General features: G+C 55.6%; 1 protein-coding gene and 1 long non-coding RNA gene across 6 annotated transcripts in view; one reads left to right on the plus strand and one right to left on the minus strand.

Moving 5' to 3' along the window:
* Positions 1-9,875, minus strand: part of PTCH1 (patched 1) — a 74,342-nt gene extending 64,467 nt beyond the window's left edge. The window contains exon 1 of one of the 5 annotated variants that reach the window (XR_002517711.2): positions 1,027-1,233. Coding sequence is in view for 3 of the 5 variants with exons in the window: in XM_009189240.4 (XP_009187504.3) it covers positions 1,027-1,233 (207 nt within the window). In the remaining 2 variants the exon portion in view is untranslated. Of the gene's footprint in view, positions 1-87; positions 453-1,026; positions 2,146-9,295 lie in introns of those variants that run through there. The other 4 variants (XM_021927735.2, XM_031653995.1, XM_009189240.4 and 1 more) reach the window with 4 other exon arrangements.
* On the plus strand, positions 4,233-7,391 carry LOC103878551. The gene is made up of 2 exons (XR_004177769.1): positions 4,233-4,582; positions 4,901-7,391. It is a non-coding gene; the product is annotated as an uncharacterized LOC103878551 (long non-coding RNA).

Here is a 9,875-nt window from a genome sequence, read left to right on the forward strand (position 1 = left end):
CCGGAGTTCACTCCCGACGCTTTTCCATAGCGTTGGAAGAGGCTGTGTGAGCTGAATTAGGAAGTGGGGCAGCCATCTGCAACTTACGACAATATTTGTGATCGGAAGAGGGCGGCCACATGGATCTTTCCCTCCTCTCCCTTCCTTTCTGGTTAAACGTAAAAAACAGCCGAGTGCACAGGGAAGGGCCCAGGCCGGCGCAGGCTGCTCCCCGGCGCGGCGTTTCCCCGGCGCTGGCCGCGGCCCCGGCGGGCCCCCGTCTGGGTGCTCGCCTTCCCCGGATTCCACACATTTCAGCGAGCCTCGTAAACACAATGAACCCGGCCGCTCCGCAGACTCGCACCGCGAATTTAAGGTGGCAATTTGTTTACAACTTTCCCTCCCCCTACCAGGCCCTGAGGAGAGGCGGCTCAAAACCTGGAAAACACGGGAATGTCTTTTTCCGAGAATAATTTTTTAAGGGAGCAGAGATTTCATGCTCAACAAAAGCAAAACCGGCTGCCAAAAAAGGAAACCACCTTTATTTCGGCTCCCTCCCCCCTTCCTCTCTCCGCCTCTCTCCACTCCGCCTCCCCCTCCAAGATGTTAAGAAATGTGGCAGCATTACAGGGGTTTAGGCTGCAAATAGGAGCAGGGGCGCAGGAGGAGGGAGTTCCAGGGCAGGGGGCACGGGGCAGGGCAGTACCACGGCCGCCTTTGAGGTGGTCCGCCGTGGACGGCTTTCCAGTGCTCCGGAAAAGGCACGCCGGGGAGGGCGTGTGCACACACACACACACACACACACAAGCACACACCTCCACCCCCTGCGGACCTGAGACAGCCCTTTCCTCCCAGGACCAGAGGGAGGGTTTGAATTTTTCAATCCCCACTTGTCTGCTGCTTTTCCTGGAGAGGTGTGAGTGTGTGTGTGTGTGAGAGAGAGATAGTGTGTTTGTGTGTGTGTGTGTGCGTGTGTGGCGGGGGCGATCCCAAAGAGTTAGAGGAGGGAAGAGAAAGTGGGAGGAGAGGAGAGAGTCTGAAATGCACCTTGGAAATCTGCTCCAGAGCGAAGGCGGCGTCGCAGTAGCTGGGCCGGTGCAGATAGTCCCGGTCCGGCGCGGCACCACGGCGCAGCCCCCCCGTCCGTCTGCGCCTCCCACCTCCAGCCGGCCGGCCCGGGGCACCGATGCAGCCGCTGCCGCCGCCGCCGCCGCCGCGGTCCTGGGGCTCGGCGACGTTACCAGCCGAGGCCATGTTGCCGCCGCCGCCGCCGCCGCCGCCGCCGCCGCGGGGACGGAGGCTTCCCGGGCGGCCCGGCGCGCTGCTGCCGCTGCTGCGGGCTCCTGGCGCGCCTGGGCGCTCGGCTCGCGAGGACGCTGCTGGCCGCAGGCTGCTCGGGCTCGGGCTCCGGTTGACAGACCAGCCGCTGCTGCTGCTCACACGGCGGGCGCTGCTGCCGCTGCGGCCGCGGCCGCTGCCGGGGAGTCAGACCCTGCGCCTTCCATTGCCACATTGCGCGGGGGTCCCGAGGTCTCTGCGGCCGCCGCTGCCCACATCCAGTTCGCGGGAGGGCGAGAGCCGGCGCGCCGAGCGAGCCTGTCCTTCGGGCGCTTCCGCGGCACTCCTTGCGGTCCCCAACACCCCCTACCCGCCCCCCGCCCCGCGCCGCGACCCCTTCACTGCAGAAAGAGCCAGCGAATCCCCGTCGCTCCCGCCGGCCGCGCTGGCTCCCTCGGCGCCTCCCGGGTCGCCCGAGCGGCCGCGGAGGGCAAGCGCAGAGCCGCCGCCGCCGCGGGGTCCGAGGGTGCCCGGCGGGTCTCAGCGCTGCCGGGCCGGGGCAGCCGCCGCTGCCGCTGCTCCCGCGGTGGCTGCTGCTGGCGGTGGCGGATCCAGGAGCTGCTGCTCGGGCTGCTCGGGCTCTGGCTGCTGGGTTCGCGGTGGCTGCTCGGTCCCGGACTCTGCTTTCTTGTGCTCCTCGGCAACCCGCTGGACCATTCTGTCCCCGTGCAGCGCGCCTCTCTCGCTCCCGGGACCTGGGGACTCCGCTCTGTGTGTGTGCAGCGGGCAGCGGCCGCAGCAGCTCCTTGATTCAATAGATGAGATGGAAGAAGAAAAAAAAGAACTCTCTCCATTTGGAGAAAGAAGAGGAGGAGGGGAGGGGGTGGAGGGGGAGAGAGCGAGCGAAAGAGAAAAAGGCTGGAGCTCCCGCCCCCGGGGCTGTCAGATGGCTTGGGTTTCTGCGACGCGATTGGCTCGCGGAGGGCAGAAATTACTCAGCAAACATGACTATTATTAGCTGCTTAGCAACAGCTCACCAAAGTAGAGAGACCACCCAGGTAGGCAACCCAGTGTGTGCATCCCCGGCTTCGGGGCAGCCTCTGAGAGCGCCAACCTTCTCGCATGCAATACTTCCATTAAGGAATGCTCCCCCTCCTTTCTCTCTTATTCCTTTTCTTTTCAACAGTGTCTTCTTTTTTGAGGGATGCCCTTTGCGCGCACACACGCGCGCGCACGCACACACACGAACATTTGCCTCGCGGTAGACACGGGGGGAAATGTAATATTTTTTTAAGCCCTTAAACAATTTCTGAAATTCCTCAAAGAAAAGCCTTTCAGAGGCACCTTGGCCTCAAGCTGCAGCAAATACTGGGAGGTCCGGCTCGCATTCCCAGGCCTGCACCAATAATGACAGCGTGCTGGATAGTGCGCCAGTGTGTGCCAGATTTTTTTTTCCTCCTCTCTTTTCTTTTATAACTAAAGGGAAGACTTAGGCTCTTGCAGGGAACAACGCCTCGCATTAAGATAAACAGAATGGAAAGTTAAAGAGGAAAGCAAAGACGTTGGGAAAAGCCACCCTTTCTTCAAATCCGTCTGCCCTCCCCCCCGCCGCTTTCTCCCCCAACTTAAAAAAAAAAAACCGACAGTACAGTCTTGGTTTGAAGGAGTCAGTGTTCTATAAACGTGGAATCCAGACACCGAAGCAGTCTTGTAGAGGCAGAGGCGTTTTTATTTGAATCTCGAATGTGACATAAGTAAAAGAGAAACAACAGAATCCTTTTTTACAACTCAGAGAAACGTTAATTGCTTCCTTGAGAGAGTAAAGTTTTCCTGATTATTTTGGGTTCATTTGTACCCCCCTTTTTATTAACCAGATGTTTATACAGTAAGTTTTTTACAAAACCCGGTATGCATGTTATATTTAATAATAGTATGACGTTGGAGATTATAAATGCCCCGATGTTGGATTCATTCAAAACAAACTGTGCGCGGATCGCGAGGGTTTGTCCCGACACCGCGTCCAGTGTCACCAAGACATCCCGGGGATTCGCTTCCCGCGGAGGAGGAAAACACGCGACCCTTTGAGGTGGATCCTGGAGTCAGACACGTCTACACAACTAGGCTTTTTATTTTTAAAAAATTCTGTTTTCGGAAAGTGGAATGTGTTTTTCTTACGTTTGCAAGTTACTACGTTCCTCCCTGCGGTAGGAGCCCCCGCAAACCCTTCATTTGCTTCACTTTCTTTTTTAAAAAAAAACGGGGTTGAACTGCAGAAGGACCCGCAGTAGCAAGAAGCCTAGTGAAGTCGTGAAATGGGGCGGTGTGGCTTTAAGATGCACACGGTGTGTGTTCATTGAAAAAAAAAGAAGAAAGAAAGGAAAGGAAAGGAAAGAAAGAAACCCAGATGGAGGGAAAGGGGGAGGAGCAGGGAGAAGGCGGAGCTCCGGTGGCCACGTGACCCCGCGCCGGGAGGCCTTGTGTGCACGCGCACGTGTGCCCGGGTGCGCGCGCGCGCGCCCGGCTCCGGGACTCCCCGCGCCCGCGCCGCCGGGGCAGAGCAGGTAGGGAGGCGGGTGCGCCGGGCGGGCTCCGGGCCTCCAGCGCGGCCTCCCGGGAGCCTAGGCGAGGCGCGCGCCCAGCCGCCGCGGACGGACGTGCCGGACGCGCCGTAGTACATTCCTGAAGGCGGACCGGCCCCCTTACGCTGCCCAATGCCCGCGCCGCCTCCCCGCGGCCGGCCAATGGTCGCACTCTCGAGTCCCTGCCCATTCGGCGGCCCCGCGCTGGCGGCCCGGGCGCGCTGGGGGCTGCGGCGGGGCGCGCCGGCCACCGGGGCGGTCCATGCGGCTCCCGCAGGGGGCCCGTCCGCCGGCTCTCCCCGCCCCCTTCCTTCCTCCCCGGCGGTTTCCCCTCCCCGCTTCCTTCCCTCGGCCTGCGCCTTCTCCTTCCTCCCTCGCCCCGCTCCCTCCCCCACCAGCCCGGCCACCTTCCCTCCAGCCTCTCCTCGGCTTCAGGGGGAGGCCCTGCCCCCGACCCCCTAACCCGCAAACCGAGTGCGGTACCGGGGGCAGGGCGGGACGTCCCGAGGAAGAGAGGGAGACGGGGTGGAGGTGTCTGGGGGCGTTCGCGGGATCCGGAGGGGGACCTGAGCACCGGGCCAGCGCGGAAATTCAAAACTCAGACCGCTTAAGGAGCACGTGATTTTGTGAGTGGCTCAGGGAAGGGCTGCGGAAACTCGGAAGGCAGGCGGGCAGCGTGCGACGAAAGTGACACTGCGTTGATAAAGAGCGCAGACGGCTCCACACATTTCCAGTTTCATCTTTGAGTACGATCCTGATGTTTATTAGGTTTGATAAATAGCACAAAACAGGAAAAGAGGTTTACTAGTCTAGCTTTTCTTACTGAACGGTTATGCAGACACTTCAAGTCGAACCACTGTGTGCTTGCTTCTGGAAATTGCTTTTTAAAAACTGGGGGAGGGGGGTAGTACCCCCAGTTTTGCATGTCAGCCTTTTTATATTTCAACCTTGCTGGAGGGCAAGGAATCATGTAGCCATAGACTCGTTGCTATGTTTGTCTTTTCAAACTTTTCCACCACGTTTTGGCCCAAAAGTATTAGTGTTTCGTCTCAATCTTTTACTAGAGGGATTTCGGTATAGCTGCTTGGATGAAGGAATTCTGGAAGGAAATGGTAAGCAGTGTGCCGGTAATGGATCCGCCTCACTCTCCGCACGCGGCTGCATGTCCTCTGGTTCCCGCGGCTGCCACATGCACGTCATTTCAGTGGCAAAGCCTCTTCCACTCAGGCCCATATCCCTTAGTTTGACTTAATTCCTAAACGTTTTGAACATTGATCCCCGGAGCTTTCAGTGCCCCGAGCCCACTCGCCCGCTGTTTGATGGGTTAACTTTTCAGCATCTCAGACAACGGTCCCGGCCTGTAAATTCTCCCCGTGGGTTCCAGGACGCACTCCGGAGCCTCGGCTCTAACGAGCGCTATCTTAATCTCCCCACCCCCCACCCGCAGCTTCCCCTGTGGTCTGCTTTTTTCATACTCAGAGATGAATTACTTTGAGGATCTAATTGGCCTTGTTTCTGTAACGTTTTAAGAAAGGGAAGAGGAGCCAGCGTAAAAGCCTGCTCGACTTGGGTGGTCAGGGCTGAGGCTGCCCCCAATTTGCCTCATTGCTGATGCATGCGAGTGCGACATTCCCAGCGATAATGTTGTTCCTAATCAATCTGCCCTTATTTACATTTGTAAGCATTGTTGGCTTTAATATGCATGCCCTGTGCAGGAGACTGCTGTGCCACACCGGGTTTGTTAACTTCAACTAACCACAAGGATTCCACAGACCTGAGATGAAGCTGACTGGGGCAGCCAGACCTGCTAAGGTGTCCTCCGGGAAGACAGTCCCTTTAAATGGCCCTTCTGCCTCGTGGCACCCCTTGTGACAGTTACCAAATAAGTGAGAACTTAGGGCCTTATCAGCCAGCAGGAGTTGCCAGCCTCTGTGAAGCAAGAGCTGAGTGTTCCATTTCCCCTTTCCAGGTAAAGTTCATCTCAATGCATAAATTGTCATTTTGGTCTCCCAGTCATGATCCAAGACTTTTCATTGCAGTGTGTAGTTTTCAAAGCAGATGCTTTAAGCTCTCTGGATTCCCTCATATCTCCCCACTTCTCTGTTCCAATACTACAAATATCCATGGCCACGCCACACACATTTCAAAAGTGACATCAGATTATCCAAATGATGACAATGAAATAAAACATCTGCCCTTTGTGTTGGGATGTTCCAATGGTAAGCAATTGTGGGAGGCAGACTTGGTGGAGTTATGAAAAACCACAGTGAGATTTTAACTTTTCACTGGTTTCTCAGATCAAACCAAATGAGTCTTTAAAATTCAATGTAATTTGGCTAACTTTTGCAGAGTATAAATGTATTCTAGTAATTTCACCCTGGGGCCATTTAAAATTTTGCCTACTGAGTTTAATACTCTCTTCCAGAAATACAAGGAATTGCAAACATGATTTTAAGTCCTTCAGTATTCTTGTTGAGAGGGTGGGATGGACAGAGGCATTGGGGATTTGATGCAATATTCTTTTACTGCATAGGGAGCCCAGGATACAGGATGTGAGTGATGGTCAAGGCAGGGCTTCAGAAGTTCCAAGCAGGTACCTTGAATAAGAGTTGAGTCGACTCAATTCAAGCCAATGTACCACTATCCACCACATTTTCTTGGCTCCCTAAGAATGCTGTATTATTTTCTCATTGGCAGCTTTTGTATATTCTTAAAAGGTGATGGTAGAAAATGAGTCTAAAAGGTTTCAGGGAAGTCGGGGGCGGGGTGGGGGGAGATTCAGCAGCTACAAAATGTGAAACTACTGGGCTTGACTCCCCTCCCCTACTGCCTTCCACCTTCTGTTTCCTCCCCTTATTTACCCCCCTCCCCAGGCTGGAGGAAAGGGAACAGCTCTAGCCAACTTGTCAAAATAATGCTGCTAATTACCCCTGATCTCCTTTAATGGGAAGCTGCTCCTAACTCCACAAAGGAGTAAATGAGGGGTCTACAGCACAAACCCGGGAGCACTGGCATTTTTTGAGCTTACAGTGAGCTGGGGGTGGGGAACGCGGCAGAGGGGAGTGTCCTGAGAAGGTCCCAGAAATCTCCACATTGATTACTCCAGGTTTAAATGCTAGCTTGAAAGGGGAATTAGACTTTATGTATTGCCAAAAGCTATTGGTATTCTCTTGCTAAGCATGTCACCAACTGCTGAGAGAATGTTCAGAGCCTACTATGAACTTGAAAGAAAACAGAGCGTTGACCCCTGCATTGATCCCCCTTTCTCCAAATATATTCTTACCCACATTGCTTTCCTCTAATGGATAGAGATGTATTCCTGAAACACCCAGACTTTGAACATGTTTTGCATCCTTCCCTCGCCTCGCCTCTATCTCCCTGTCTAATATATCTCTATCAAGCTTTGCGTTTGCTAGGAGGCACACCATTCATTTCAGTGATCTCTGCCATTGGGTCCTGCATGAAAAAGAAGCTGAGCAACATGATCCCTTTGACCCACTGCTGGAGCAACAAATTTATTAGAAATATAGGCATGAGAAATGAAAGGGAAGTAAAACAATTCCAGCTTATTGTGTGTCCTTCTTTCATACTGCTAATCCGGTTTACACATCACGCCTACACGTCTCAATAGGGCATTATACACTGTGGCAGAGGCTGGAGAAAATAAAAGGTGTGTGTGTGTGAGAGGGAGAGAGAAAGAGAGAGAGAGAGGAATGAAGATAAAAACGGGAGACATATTTTAATCCACATTGATTAACCTCATCAGTTTATCTATCTGTAGAAAGTTGAATTTGTAAAACAGCCTTTTTCTTTTCACAAAATAATTCCAAATGGGTCTATGTTTTGTTCAAATAGCTTGTCAGATTATGACTACTTTATAACCAGAAATTAGATACACCTCTCACAGTGAGTTTGAAATGAAGCTAATACCCCAAATTGAGAATGGCGGGGCCTATTCATGTCTACCTTGATTCAGCATTTTAATTGAAACAGATCATGGACTTAAAGGCATTTTATAGCCTTGTGGAAGGAAGCTGGGTGACAACTGGAACACACACAAACTCACAATCGAAGGCCCCTTGTTTTACAACTTGGGCACTCCATGCACCTGAGGCAACAATTTATCCTGAGTACCACCCAGAAATTTTAAGTTGCAATAACAAAGGATGACACCATAAAGCATTGTCTTTCTTTGTGGAGGAGATTAATTGCATGCTGAACTACTGTCGCCAATAAACACAGAAATAAATAAAAACCTAAAAGAAATGAACACACACAGAATGCTGAAAAAGGACTATTGTGGTAGTTCAAGACCTCAGTGATCCAATTATCAAATATTTAGAGCCACCCATTGTGGCTTTTTATTATTTATGTCTAGTTCTTTTGTATTTCTCCTCCCCAGGGAGGAAGAAAGGATAAAAAGGGAGGAAGACGGTCTTCTCTCCCAGGTGCAGGAAAACAGGTCTGTGGGTGTCTTCCACAGCCACCCACCCATATGGTTCTTCTTAGGTGATGGAAACAGATCAGTTTCCATGAGAGTGTGCTCATCCACACGCTAGCATCATTTTAAACATGAACCTAGTAAATACGTGGAGACACAGCGCATGTCACCCAGAGGCACAGTCTCTGGGGGTCTTGGGGTTCAGCGCTGGGCCCAGGTCTGTAAGGTGCGAATCGGTCCTGCCCGCCCCCGGGCTCCCCTGAGGCCGCACTCTGCACTCTCAGCACTGGGCTGGTCGCCCACCTCTGTAAGGGTGGCAGGCACCCGAGCGCCGGAATCGGTGGGCACAAGAGCTCACACCAACATCACCCCACCCACCTCCCTGAATCCGCCAGTGCCCTCCGGTCCTCCGGGCAGCGTGGAGGGGAGGTGGTGGAAGGGTGGCCCTGGAACTGGCCCACCCCAGGGAAGCCACTGGAGGAAACCAGTGGAAAGCAGGCCCCAGGAAGCGAAAGCGGGCGGCAGCGGCTTCCGCGCGCGCGCCTCGAGCCCCCTCCCCTCGGCGCTGTCACTCTCCGCACGAGCCCTTCCATCACCAGCTCTGCCTCCGCTGGCGAGTCAGTAGCCACCACCAGGCTGATGAGCGAAGCCATGGCACCCCTTCAGGCGTGGTGGGGCCCCGGCGACCCCCTCCGTGAGACTTCCCCTCGGAGCCGTTCCTCGGCCGGGGCCCGGCGCGGCCAGCCCCCCCTCCCCGCCCCGCGGGGCTGGCCTCGGGGGCGGGGGCCCGGGCGTGCGAGCGAGCGTGGAGGCGCGGGACCCGCGCTCCCGCGCCCAGGCAGCGCAGCACCCGGCCCCCGGCCCCAGCGCGCGGCCCGCCCCTCCCGCCCGGCGCCTCGCCTGCTCCTCCGTCCGCGGCAGCGTCCCGCGTCCCCGTGTCCCCGCGCCGCCCGGGGCGCACGGCGCGCGAGGGCGAGGGCGAGGTGGCGTCGGCGGCCGCCGCGCTGGCTGCACTCACCATAGCCGGCCGTCAACCCCTGCTCGGAGCGCGGGTGCCGATGGCGCGGACGCTGGGTTTGGGTTTCACATCAATTCCTTTTTTTCCTGGCCCCCCTTTCCTCGTCCTCCGCTCCTCCGTCTTCTCCCCGTCTTCCCTCTTCTCCCCCTTGCCTTGTCGCTGCGGGTCTCTTTGTCTCCCCTGTCGTCTTTTTCTTCTCCTCCGTTTTCTTCTTCTCCTCCTCCTCCGTCTTTACAAAAGGAACGGAAAGTGTAAAAACCCCGGCGCGCTGGGCCGCCGGAGGCTTTCGGCGGAGTGCAGCGCGGACTCACAATTACAAGCCTGTTTCTATTAAGCAGTTCCATGGCCCTCGGCGTGGGTGGTCTGCCGCGCCATAGGCAGGACCTGTCAGGGTCACGTGACGGATCCGAAAACTTTACCCCTTTACAATAAACTCAAGGAAAGCAAAGTAAACTCGAGGAACGTGCTATCAGCACAGCCCTCCTGGGTAAACAGGCGCTCCCCTCCCCGCCTTCCTGGGAGGCGCCCGGCCCGGCGAGCTCCCGCGAGCCTAGCCGCCCCCTCCCCGCCCCCCGCGGCC

Source organism: Papio anubis, chromosome 13 (genome assembly GCF_008728515.1).
Source record: "Papio anubis isolate 15944 chromosome 13, Panubis1.0, whole genome shotgun sequence".
Classification (NCBI taxonomy): Eukaryota; Metazoa; Chordata; class Mammalia; order Primates; family Cercopithecidae; genus Papio; species Papio anubis.